Source organism: Petromyzon marinus, unplaced genomic scaffold (genome assembly GCF_048934315.1).
Source record: "Petromyzon marinus isolate PM22_M1 ecotype Great Lakes invasive population unplaced genomic scaffold, UKy_Petmar_22M1.pri1.0 PM_G_Scaffold_75, whole genome shotgun sequence".
NCBI lineage: Eukaryota > Metazoa > Chordata > Hyperoartia > Petromyzontiformes > Petromyzontidae > Petromyzon > Petromyzon marinus.
In genome coordinates this window covers 739,529-753,268 of record NW_027423030.1, presented here as the reverse complement: position 1 = coordinate 753,268, position 13,740 = coordinate 739,529, and the positions used below count along the sequence as shown (strand labels likewise).

Genomic DNA, 13,740 nt, shown 5'->3' with positions numbered 1-13,740 from the left:
TTAACATTGGGAATCACCCCTTACCAAGATTGCCTCTACAAACTCATTAACATTGGGACTCACCCCTTACTAAGATGGCCTCTCCAGGCTAATTAACATTGTGATTCACCAGGATGGCCTCTACAAGCTAATTAACAGTGGGAATCACCCCTTACCAAGATGGCCTCTACAAACTAATTAACATTGGGACTCACCCCTTACCAAGATGGACTCTCCAAGCTAATTAACATTGTGATTCACCAGGATGGCCTCTGCAAGGTAATTAACATTGGGACTCACTCCTTACCAAGATGGCTTCGTGACGTTAAACAGCCAGCAGCGGCACCTCCCCTACTACCTAGAATGACGTCACGGCCGTCCACACATTGAGTCGGGATTAACGACGTCACGACTCTCCGAGCATTGACGCCTCCCCTACTAAACATGACGTCATGATCCGTATCAATAAACATTGAGACTCCCTCTACTAAAGATGACGTCATGACGCCCGTAAATAAACATTGACCCCAACCCTTCCGAGCGCGGATTAATGACGTCATACAATTACTATCGACAACCCCACCCTCCGGCTCGAGTGTTAATGACGTCATACAATGAACATCGACAGCCCTGCTCGAGTGTTAATGACGTCATACAATTCCTATCGTTACCCCCCTCCGGCTCGAGTGTTAATGACGTCATACAATGAACATCAACAGCCCTGCTCGAGTGTTAATGACGTCATACAATTCCTATCGTTACCCCCCTCCGGCTCGAGTGTTAATGACGTCATACAATGAACATCAACAGCCCTGCTCGAGTGTTAATGACGTCATACAATTACTATCGATACCCCCCTCCGGCTCGAGTGTTAATGACGTCATACAATGACCATCGACAGCCCCGCCCCACCTGGAGTCGACTTCCGCGGTTTGTTTTTTTGACAGCGGCCGCCTCGCTCCGCCTGGATAATTTATCTTTCATTCTTAGCGAGTCGACGGGGGAACGAAAGCAGGAGGGAAGGAGGGAGAGGGGAAGGAGGGAGGGAACGAAAGAAGGAGGAACGAGGGAAGGAGGGGGGACGAGGGAACGAAGGAGGGAGGGAGGGGGAAGGAGGGAGGGGGAAGGAAACAAGGAGGAACGAGGCAAGGAATGAAATGGAGAGAACGTCAGGGGCCAGAGTGGTGGTGGTGGCTGCGTTGTTGTTGTTGTTGCTTCCGTTCGTTCCTTGGCTCGCAGCGGTGGCGAGGGAAGGAGGAGGAGCGAATGAAGGTGGTGAGGGAATGATGAGTAGAATGAAGAGTCTTGTGATGAGTAGTGGTGGTAGTGGTGGTAGTAGTGGTGGTAGTAGTGGTGGTACTAGTGGTAGTAGTGGTGGTACTAGTAGTAGTGGTGGTAGTAGTGTGAGTAGTGGTGTGAGGCGGTCTGTGGTGATAGTCCACGGACTGAGAGATGGACCTGGCAACTACCAGACCCTGGCACGGAGGGTGAGGGAGGTGAGTGGTGGTGGTGAGTGTGGTGAGTGTGGGGTGAGGGTGGTGAGTGTGTGGTGAGTGGTGTGTGCTGTGTGTGGTGTGTGTGGTGACTGTGGTGAGTGAGTGAGTGGTGTGTGTGCTGGGTTTATGGGTCTCTGTGATGAGTCTATGGGTCTCTGTGTGATGAGTCTATGGGTCTCTGTGATGAGTCAATGGGTCTCTTTGATGAGTCTGTGGGTCTCTGTGTGATGAGTCTATGGGTCTCTGTGATGAGTCTATGGGTGTGGTGAGTCTATGGGTCTCTGTGTGATGAGTCTATGGGTCTCTGTGTGATGAGTCTATGGGTCTCTTTGTGGTGAGTCTATGGGTCTCTGTGTGATGAGTCTATGGGTCTCTTTGTGGTGAGTCTATGGGTCTCTGTGTGGTGAGGCTATGGGTCTCTGTGTGGTGAGTCTATGGGTCTCTGTGTTGTGAGTCTATGGGTCTCTGTGTGATGAGTCAATGGGTCTCTGTGTGATGAGTCTATGGGTCTCTTTGTGGTGAGTCTATGGGTCTCTGTGTGGTGAGTCTATGGGTCTCTGTGTGGTGAGTCTATGGGTCTCTGTGTGTGGTGAGTCTATGGGTCTCTGTGTGATGAGTCTGTGGGTCTCTGTGTGGTGAGTCTATGGGTCTCTGTGTGGTGAGTCTATGGGTCTCTGTGTGATGAGTCTATGGGTCTCTGTGTGGTGACTCTGTGGGTCTCTGTGTGATGAGTCTATGGGTCTCTGTGTGGTGAGTCTATGGGTCTCTGTGTGTGGTGAGTCTATGGGTCTCTGTGTAATGAGTCTGTGGGTCTCTGTGTGATGAGTCTGTGGCTCTCCGTGTGATGAGTCTATGGGTCTCTGTGTGATGAGTCTATGGGTCTCTGTGTGGTGAGTCTATGGGTGTCTGTGTGGTGAGTCTATGGGTCTCTGTGTGACGAGTCTGTGGGTCTCTGTGTGATGAGTCCATGGGTCTCTGTGTGGTGAGTCTGTGGGTCTCTGTGTGGTGAGTCTATGGGTGTCTGTGTGAGTGAGTCTGTGGGTGTCTGTGTGACGAGTCTGTGGGTCTCTGTGTGATGAGTCTATGGGTCTCTGTGTGATGAGTCTATGAGTCTCTGTGTGATGAGTCTATGGGTCTCTGTGTGATGAGTCTATGGGTCTCTGTGTGATGAGTCTATGGGTCTCTGTGTGTTGAGTCCATGGGTCTCTGTGTGGTGAGTCTGTGGGTCTCTGTGTGTTGAGTCCATGGGTCTTTGTGTGGTGAGTATGTGGGTCTCTGTGTGGTGAGTCTGTGGGTCTCTGTGTGGTGAGTCTATGGGTCTGTATGTGATGAGTCTATGGGTCTCTATGGGTCTCATCATGATGATGATACTACTGATGATGATACTACTGATGATGATGATGATACTACTGATGATGATACTACTGATGATGATGCTACTACTACTGATGATACTGATGATACTACTGATAATGATGATGATACTTCTGATGATGATGATACTACTGATGATGCTACTGCTACTAATGCTGCTGCTGCTGCTGCTAGTGCAGGCCCTGCCTGGGACCCCAGTCGTGGTGCTTGGCGCCTTCAGCGATGACGTCAGCATCATGGCTCTCTGGAGGCAGCTCAGGTCTTTCTGGAGGGAGATGGAGCGAGTCAACTCCAGCCACGGACTCACCATCATCTGTGTATCGCAAGGTGGTGGTGGTGATGGTGATGGCAGTGGTGGTGGTGGTGATGGTGGTGATGGCAGTGGTGGTGGTGGTGATGGTGGTGGTGGGGGTGGTGATGGTGGTGATGGTGGTGGTGGGGGTGGTGGTGGTGATGGTGGTGGTGATGGTGGTGATGGTGGTGATGGGGGTGGTGGTAGTGATGGTGGTGGGGGTGGTGGTGGGGGTGGTGATGGTGTTGGTGGTGATGGTGGTGTTGGTGGTGATGGTGGTGGTGGTGGTGGTAGCAGTGGTGGTGGTGATGGTGGTGATGGTGATGGTGATGTCGGTGGTGATGGTGATGGTGGTGGTGATGGCAGTGGTGATGGTGGTGGGGGTGGTGGTGGTGATGGCAGTGGTGGTGGTGGTGATGGTGGTGGCAGGGGTGGTGTGGTGGTGATGGGGTGGTGGTGATGGTGGTGATGGTGATGGTGGTGATGATGTCGGTGGTGATGGTGGTGGGGGTGGCGGTGGTGGGGTGGTGGTGATGGTGGTGGTGGTGTCGGTGGTGATGTTGGTGATGGTGATGTCGGTGGTGATGGTGGTGGTGGTGGTGGTGATGGTGGTGGTGTTGGTGGTGGTGGAGATGGTGGTGGTGTTGGGGGTGATGGGGGTGGTGTTGATGGTGGTGTTGGTAGTGGGGGTGGTGGTGATGGTGGTGGTGGGGTGGTGATGGTGGGGGGGTGATGGTGATGTTGATGGTGATGTTGACGGTGATGTTGATGGTGTTGATGTAGGGGCGATGGTGTGTCGAGCTATCCTCTCCATGGTTCACCATCACAGAGTTCACACCTTCATCTCCCTGGGAGGTCCACTGATGGGAGTCTATGGAGGAGGTGCGGACACACAGACACACACACACAGACACACACACATACAGACACACACACACAGACACACACACAGACACACACACACATACAGACACACACATACATATACATACAGACACACACATATACAGACATACACACACACAGACACACACACATACAGACACAAACACATACATACATACAGACACTCACAGACACACACAAAGACACACACACAGACACACACACAGACACACACAGACACACACAAAGACACACACACAGAGACACAGACACACACATAGAAACACAGACACTCACATAGAGACACAGACACATAGCCACACACAGAGACACTCGCACATAGATACACAGACACACACACAGATAAACAGACAGACACACATACACTCGCACACACACAGATACAGACAAACACAGACACACAGACTCAGAGACACAGATTCACACACAGATACAGACAAACATACACAGCACTCACACATACACAGAGACACAGACAGACAGATTCACACACAGATACCCCGAGATATACTCATACAGAGAATTTGTGTCTCACCGTGTATCTGTGTCTCCCCGTGTCTCACCGTGTCTCCCTATGTCTTCCCGTGTCTCAACGTGTCTCCCCCTATCTCCGTGTGTCTCCCCGTGTCTCCACGCCTCTCCCCGTGTCTCCCTGAGTCTCACCGTGTCTCCCCGCGTTTTTCCGTGTCTCCCCATGTCTCCCTGTGTCTCCGTGTGTGTCTCACCCTTTCTCCCCGTGTCTCCCTGTCTTCCTGTGTCTCCCTGTGTCTCCGTGTGTGTCTCACCCTGTCTCCCCGTGTCTCCCCGTGTCTCCGTGTGTGTCTCACCCTGTCTCCCCGTGTCTCCCCGTGTGTCTCCGTGTGTGTCTCACCCTGTCTCCCCGTGTCTCCCTGTGTCTCCGTGTGTATCTCACCCCGTCTCCCCATGTCTCCCTGTGTCTCCGTGTGTGTCTCACCCTGTCTCCCCGTGTCTCCCTGTGTCTCCGTGTGTGTCTCACCCTGTCTCCCCGTGTCTCCCCGTGTGTCTCCGTGTGTGTCTCACCCCATCTCCCCGTGTCTCCCCGTGTCTCCGTGTGTGTCTCACACCGTCTCCCCGTGTCTCCCTGTGTCTCCGTGTGTCTCACCCCGTCTCCCCGTGTCTCCCTGTGTCTCCGTGTGTGTCTCACCCTGTCTCCCCGTGTCTCCCTGTCTCCGTGTGTGTCTCACCCTGTTTGCCCGTGTCTCCCTGTGTCTCCGTGTGTGTCTCACCCTGTCTCCCCGTGTCTCCCTGTGTCTCCGTGTGTGTCTCACCCTGTCTCCCCGTGTCTCCCTGTGTCTCCGTGTGTGTCTCACCCCGTCTCCCCGTGTCTCCCTGTGTCTCCGTGTGTGTCTCACCCTGTCTCCCCGTGTCTCCCTGTGTCTCCGTGTGTGTCTCACCCTGTCTCCCCGTGTGTCTCCGTGTGTGTCTCACCCTGTCTCCCCGTGTCTCCCCGTGTCTCACCCTGTCTCCCCGTGTCTCCCCGTGTCTCCGTGTGTGTCTCACCCCGTCTCCCCGTGTCTCCCTGTGTCTCCGTGTGTCTCACCCTGTCTCCCTGTGTTTTCGTGTGTCTCACCCTGTCTCACCCTGTCTCCCTGTGTCTCCGTGTGTGTCTCACCCCGTCTCCCCGTGTCTCCCTGTCTCCGTGTATGTCTCCCTGTGTCTCCCCGTGTCTCCCTGTGTGTCTCCGTGTGTGTCTCACCCTGTCTTCCCGTGTCTCCGTGTGTCTCCGTGTGTGTCTCACCCTGTCTCCCCGTGTCTCCCCGTGTGTCTCCGTGTGTGTCTCACCCTGTCTCCCCGTGTCTCCCTGTGTCTCCGTGTGTGTCTCACCCTGTCTCCCCGTGTCTCCCCGTGTGTCTCACCGTGTGTGTCTCACCCTGTCTCCTGTGTCTCCGTGTGTGTCTCACCCCGTCTCCCCGTGTCTCCCTGTCTCTGTGTGTGTCTCACCCTGTCTCCCCGTGTCTCCGTGTGTGTCTCACCCTGTCTCCCCGTGTCTCCCTGTGTCTCCGTGTGTGTCTCACCCTGTCTCCCCGTGTCTCCCCGTGTGTCTCAGAGCCTCTGTGGGTTCAGAGCGCCTTCCCCTGGTTGCTGTCCGTGATCTCCGCCCTCTGCTACTGGCGTCTGGGACAGGAGGTGTCCGTTTGTAACTACTGGCACGGTACGCGTGGGGGGAGACTTGTGGGGGGGAGACTCGTGGGGGGGAGACGCGTGGGGGGAGACACCGGGGAGAGATGGGGAGACATGGGGAGACGCGTGGGGGGAGACACGGAGATACGGGGGAGACATGGGGAGACGCGTGGGGGGAGACACGGGGGAGAGATGGGGAGACATGGGGAGATGCGTGGGGGGAGACATGGGGGAGACGCTTGCAGACGCATTGGGGGAGACGCGTGGGGGGGAGATGCATGGGGGGAGACACCGTGAGGTGAGGGGGGAAGAGACACGGGGGAGATTCTGGGAGATGCGAGGAGACACGGGGGAGACACGGGGGAGACACGGGGGAGATGCTGGCAGATGCGTGGCGGGAGATGTGTTGGGGGGAGACGCAGGGGAGACGCGGGGAGATATGGGGAGACATGGGGGAGACACGGGGGAGACGCAGGGGAGACACGAGGGAGACACGGGGGAGACACAGGGGAGACGCGGGGAGATATGAGGAGACACGGGGAGACACGGGGAGATGTGGGGACACAGACCCAGTGATCCATGCTCATGTCTCTCTCCTCTCCCACCCCAGACCCAACCCAGCAGCAGCGTTACCTGCAGAAGAACCTGTTCCTGCCCATCATCAATAACGAGACGCCTCACCGCATGGCTCACGGTGATGGGCACACACACAGACGCCATCTTGCTTAGGGGACGGGCTGCCATCTTGGTCAGGGGATGGGCTGCCATCTTGCTCAGGGGACGGGCTGCCATCTTGCTCAGGGGATGGGCTGCCATTTTGCTCAGGGGACAGGCGGCCATTTTGCTCAGGGGACACGTGGCCATCTTGCATCGTGCTCAGGGGACGGGCTGCCATCTTTATAAGGGGCGGGTTGCCATCGTACTCGTCAGGATCGGGAGATCGAACCCACGACCTCTCGTGTACCAGGTGATGTAGTCAACATCTCCTAGCCACTGTGATGATGATGAGACAGAGATGCAGACTTGGTCTTGGATCGAACTCACATACCAGGCGAGGTAGTCAACATTTCACCACAAAGAGAGCGAGAGACGCAGACTCGGGGTCCGGGATCGAACCCACGAACCTCCCGCGTACCAGGCGAGGCAGTCAACATCCTCCCTCCTCCCTCTGCAGTGTTCAAGGGAAACTTTGTGCAGCTGAGGCGTCTCGTGCTGGTGGGAGGCTCGGGGGACGGGGAGCTGAGACCGTGGCAGACGAGGTGAGGTCCCTCTATGGGCTTTGTCCGCTGCTGGATTGAAGGCGCACCCGGTGCGGTGCCGGTACGGTGCCGGTGCGGTGCTGGTGCGGTGCCGGTGACAGTGCGGTGACAGTGCGGTTCGGTTGCTGATGTGGTAGTGGCGGTGGTGGTGGGTTCATTGTTAAAACGGTATGAATAGGCTGAAGATGATGGTTATGATGACGGTGGTGCTGATGATTCTGATGACGGTGGTGCTGATGATATTGATGATGATGTTGATGGTGGTGCTGATGATGATGGTGGTGGTGCTGATGATGCTGGTGGTGGTGCTGATGATGGTGGTGGTGCTGATGATGATGGTGGTGCTGATGATGGTGGTGCTGATGATGATGTTGATTATGATGATGTTGCTGCTGATGATTCTGATGACGGTGGTGCTGATGATATTGATGATGATGTTGATGGTGGTGCTGATGGTGGTGGTACTGATGATGATGGTGGTGCTGATGATGATGTTGATTATGATGATGTTGCTGCTGATGTAGATGATGATGTTGATGATGCTGGTGATGGTCCTGATTATGTTGATTATGATGTTGGTGATGTTGCTGTTGCAGTTTATTTGGATTCTTTGACAGCAACGCTTCTACAGTTATCGACATGGTCAATCAGCCTGTAAGAGACTCACACACACACTTACATACACAACAACAACCGCCATTCGCCATTACATACACACACACTCATACACTCATACACACACACTTACACAACAACAACAACCGCCATTTGCCACTAAGTGGCAGTGACGTCTCTACGACACTTATGCCAGGCTATGTGCACCTTGAGGCCACGTGAAGTGTCGAACGCCTGCTGGCAGGAGGTCACGGGGCAGACCCAGTTGCCACGGGTCGACTGACTGAGATGACTGGCTGATGCACCACCTGTGCCCCCTACTGTGCCAACTTGCTGTGCTTTTGCCACCCGGCGCTCCGCTCGTTGTTGTGAGCGTCGCTCCTCTCCCCTACGTTGTTGTTGGAGGGCGACTGCCTCCAACTGCCCAGTAGCGTCCTTCACGAGCCTCCTCCACAGAGGCCGATCTTCACACCGCTGGTACCAGTCATTGGCAAGTCCACTCAGCTCCACGTCCTCATGTACCACATCACTCCATCTCCTCTCTAGTCCGTCCCGCGCCCGTTTAGCCCCCTTTATCCGGCCGAACAAAAGCTGTTTCGGCATGCGGTGGCTGGGCATGCGGGCTACATGACCCAACCAACGCAGCCTTGCCTGCCAGAGGAGCTCACCGATGGGACCTTGCCCAGCTCTTTCAAGGATTTGTGAGCTCCTCACACAATCCAGCCTGGTTAAACCCAGGATGGATCGTAGGCAGGCCAGCTTAAATGTTTCTAACCGGTGAAGATGTTCCATTAGGGGGTTCCACGTTTCGCAAGCGTAGAGAAGGGAGGGAATGACTCTGGCCGAGAAGACCTGAAGCTTCGTGCGGAGCGACAGACCAAGTAGCTTCTACACAGCATTACGCAACCGATGAAAAGATAATGCCGCTCGACTGATTCGGAGTGAGACCTCTGCTGTTAAACCTTAAAGAGGGGGACCACCAGGGCATCCTTCCAGTCCTGTGGAACCCGTCCAGTGGTCCAGACTGTTGTTATGATGTCATGTAGGGCAGTCTTTGCACAAACGCCACCCTCCCTCAGCATTTCGCTTGGGAGATCATCTCTGCCCAGTGCCTTTCCTGGTCTTAGACTCTGGATCGCCTTCAGTACTTCCTGAACAGATGGCACCTCAGACAGCCACTCACAGGGGGTGACTTCTTCCGATATTTGAGGCACCGCAGCCTTGGCTGGGTCATGCCCACTTTGTCCCATGGTATTATCCTGGCTGAGGGATGTCCCCTCCCCCAGGACCTCACAGCAATGCTCATGAAATCTGCAAACCTATTCCTGGGGGTCGGAGATTGGATCACTGTTCTTTCCTCTGATGGTAATAGTTGTGGCTCTGCAGGTTACTTTTTGATGGAATTAAAGAGCGATTTGTGATCGCGGGCCACTGAGGCAGACTCATCTCCTCAGCAACCCGCGACCACCACCCGTCCTTGCAGCGCCTCATGGCTCTCCGAACCTCTGAGCAAAGGCTGCGGTAAGCCTCCTCATTCTCCCGACGTGGGATGCTGTAGCCGATGAGAGTGGGCCTGTCGCTTTTTCTCAGCCAGCTTGAACACCTCCTCTGTCAGCCAGGGTCTCTGGGGAGGTCTGGACCGTGTACCCAAAGCAGCCATTGCAGCCTCATGAGTCACAGTTCTAAACCTCGCCCATTTACCCTCGACATCAGGAGGAGTGGGAAACGATGCCAACCCCAGCCTCAAGCGATGATGAAATTCTTGCTTGCAACTTTCAACAACTAGCTGAGACCATGCCACTAAGGGTTTGAATGGGGTCCTGGGTGAACCCCCACCACTAGAGTGGAAGAATGGCAGGCACATCTTACAGATGACAAGTCGATGGTCAGTGGGCAGATCAGCTCCACGGTAGGTCCTGGTGTAAAGGACATGGGCCCGCATCTGCTGTTCCGTCACGATGTAGTCCAGCAGATGTTCTTGCTTGGACCCGGCATGCATCCATGATGTTGTGTGAATGCGCCGATGCCGGAACAGCGTGTTGGTAATTACAAGACCATGAGCTGCACCAAAAAACTAGCAGCCTCCTGCCGTTATTGAGCTGATCTGGCCCATGCCTTCCAATCACTCCAGACCAGGTGCCAGCATCATGACCAACTCGGTCATTTAAGTTTCCCAACAAGATGACTCTATCCCGAGGGGCCACTTTAGCTAGCACCTGTGACAGGAGGTCATAGAAGGCATCTGACTCATCGGCCTTGCCTGCATCCCTCCACGGATGTTCGTCTTCAGTGGGGGCATAAGTAACCACGACCAACTCTGGTTGATGGGAAGGCGAGCCCAAAGTAGCCTGGGGATTACAGGTTCCCACACCTCACCGCCACGCTCCCACGCCCCCTTCATTCTTTTATTCAGAAGAAGAGCCACAACCTGTTGTTTGGCAGTCTCCTGCCCCGAGTAGAGGACTGTCCACCCTTCATGGTGGCATGAGCCAGAGCTGGTCCACCGGACCTCCTGAATACCACAGAGATCCAGACGGTACCGGTCCAGCTCCCAACAGAGGAGTGGCAGCCTCTCATTTGCAGTGAGCGTTCGAACATTCCATGTGGCCACACGTAGTGGCTTTTTGTTGTTTCTAGAGGAGCCCTGAGGGTAAATATTCAATCTCCTGGCTCCGCCAAATGGGGTTTGGCCAGGAGATGTCATAGACGCTTGTCCACCCGGGGCCTCCGGCACAAGCTTATTAATAAATAAATAAACACATAAATAAATCCCCCGTGGTTTAACGGTAATTAATTGAAGGTGGAGGGGTTACCAGCCCCTCGCACCCGTCCAGAGCCCCCATTTGGCCGCTGTGGTGGTCACAAATGCCATGAGGGGAGGAGCCAATCGGAATTGGCAGCGTTGCCCGTCCGGCACCACGAGGAGGTAAGGGGTTGATTTGCCAGACATACACACACACTTACACACTCATACACTCACTCACACACTCGCAGACCCACTCACACACTCACTAACTCTGTATCTTTGTGTATCTTTATCTGTGTGTATGTGTCTGTATATATAATATATCTGTGTGTCGCTGTATATGTGTGTCTGTGTGTGTATGTGTGTACCTGTGTGGGGAGCGATAGTGTAGCGGTTAGCGCTACGCTGCGCTATGAACCTGGCGACCCGGGTTCGATTCTCGCTCACAACCAACACCAGTGTCGATTATCTGAACCGGTCCTGGGCTTCCCCTAGATCGACTCAGCCTGAAATGAGTACCTGGTGCGGTGTGTAAACATTGCCACTAGGGAGACAAAGGCGGTCGGGCGTGGTGCTGGCCACCCACCCCGTGTACCGTTTCGGCCTTCATAGGTGCTCGCTAACAGCACTTGCCCCTACAGTCTGTTAAGGCTATATGGGGGATCTTTGTCTTTTATCTTTGTGTGTACGTGTGTGTATGTATGTGTGTATGTATCTGTATTTATAATATATCTGTTTGTATCTGTGTGTCTGTATGTGTCTTTGTATCTGTGTGTCCGTGTCTACGCATCTGCATATAATGTATCTTGCGTGTATGTGTGTATCTGTATATAATGTGTGTATCTGTGTGTGTCTCCATGTGTTGTGTGTGTCCGTGTGTACGCATCTGCGTATAATGTATCTTGTGTGCATATCTCCCAAGCGCCACTTGCCGCTGGTGGCCTGCTTACACTACCTGGGGTACCTTTACCTGTGCCCCCCTCTTCCAGGTCTACGTCCAGGATCTGTTTGGCCTGCGGACGCTGGACAGGAGGGGAGGTCTGGTCACCTGCTCCGTGCCAGGGGTGGTGCACAAGGCGTGGGTCCATAGCGAAACGGCCTTCGTGCGATGTATACAGCCTCACCTCACGTAGACAGAGACCCGGGGAGAGAGACACGGGCAAGCAGACGCGGGGAGAGGTAGACACGGGGAGAGGGAGACACGGGGAGAGAGAGAGACACGAGGAGAGAGAGACAAGGAGATATGGGGAGACACGGGGAGAGAGACACGGGGACAGAGACACAGAGACATGGGGAGAGAGACACGGGGAGACACAGCGAGAGAGAGACACAGAGAGAGAGAGAGACACGGGGAGGAAGACAGGGGTAGTATGTGTCTGTGTGTCTGTCTGCATGCCTGTCTGTGTGTGTCTGTGTGTCTGTCTGTGTGTCTGAGTGTCTGTGTGTGTCTGTGTGTCTGTCTCTGTGTGTGTCTGTGTGTATGTGTGTGTAGAGATAGGGGTAGGAGTAGAGCGTTCATTTTGCTTCAGATGTCTCAATGGGGTTGCTGTAAATTCCCCCCCTGGGTAGAATCCACGTCAGTTACTGTCACGTCACGGCCATTTTCATAACGTTACAGGAACGCACGCACACACATACACACCCACACACACGCACCACGCACACACACACGCACCACACACACACCACACACCCACACCCCTCACACACCCACACGCACCACACACCACACACACGCACCACACACACACCACACACACGCACCACACACACCCACACACACGCACCACACACCCACACACACACGCACCACACACACACACACGTACCACACACACGCACACACATACACACCCACACACCCCACACACACGCACCACACATACACACCCACACCCCTCACACACCCACACCCCTCACACACCCACACACACGCACCACACACACCCACACGCACCACACATACACACGCACCACACACACACACCACACATACCTAACCAGTCCGTGTGGCCGCGTGTAAGAGCCTGTCCTGCAATAAAGTTAACTATAAATACTTGCCGGTCCGTTTCATTTTTATCTAAAACGCTGCCCAGGTCACCAACGACTGCACAAAAACAAAACATTTGGGTCCACGTTAAGAATGACCTGCGTCACCGTCATGTAATCAATATTACTGGCCGCAGAGCGGGGGCTGAACAGTGCTGCCCTTGCCTCTTTGGACCAGAGGTCACTGCAAGGGATGTGTCAGAAGTAGCTCTGTGGTATCCAATTCCGTGGGCCAGCCAACGTGAAAACGAAAGGTTGCACTGCTTTGCGAGAGATTGGAATACTTAAAGTCTCAAGATACCGATCGAGATAAAATGACATTTCATCTAAAGCTGTGCTAGTTTTGAAAAAAAGAAAAAGATTTGCCAAACACAAATGAGGGACTCCTGAATTAGCTTCTTGTCATCCAACTGCCGTCTGTACCCTGTCTTTTGGAAGACCAGCAGGCACTTGCTGTTGCCTGGCAATTCCACCTGAATAGAACGGGGGTAAGAAAAAGTTAAAGTACATTTTTAAAGATGGACCTCGTTCATACTGGTCAGTGCACACACCACACCTGATGTATATAACCTATATTCGCATTCTAATGTTACATTTCAGATAAACGGAGCAAAGAAACGAACACCTGCAATACAAAGGTTTAAAAAGATAGTATGCTTTTGAAATTGAATCGGCGCCACAAATTGCAGCAACTGATCAAACTGCCCAAGGTGCAAGGGGTGGGTGAGTAGCTGAACTCGGACTCGCCATCCTCTGGAGACGCAAGCCATTGGCGAGCGCCAGCTGCTGGAGCATGCTGACATCCTGCAGTCCCCACTCCGGGTTCCTGGCACGACAACCACAGGGGCTAGCAATCCTCACCTGCCATCAACGCCCATCCAC

The 13,740-nt window shown here is 54.1% G+C and overlaps 1 protein-coding gene across 1 annotated transcript; it reads left to right on the top strand.

Annotated features, from left to right (window-relative positions):
• The first annotated feature begins 1,097 nt into the window (after positions 1 to 1,097).
• Positions 1,098 to 12,865, top strand: LOC142920770 (lysosomal thioesterase PPT2-like). The gene is made up of 8 exons (XM_076062843.1): positions 1,098 to 1,475; positions 3,029 to 3,176; positions 3,925 to 4,023; positions 6,116 to 6,220; positions 6,800 to 6,883; positions 7,364 to 7,448; positions 8,045 to 8,102; positions 11,799 to 12,865. The coding sequence occupies exons 1-8, from the start codon at positions 1,137 to 1,139 to the stop codon at positions 11,940 to 11,942; spliced, it is 1,062 nt and encodes a 353-aa protein (XP_075918958.1). The 5' UTR covers positions 1,098 to 1,136; the 3' UTR covers positions 11,943 to 12,865.
• The last annotated feature ends 875 nt before the right edge of the window (positions 12,866 to 13,740 follow it).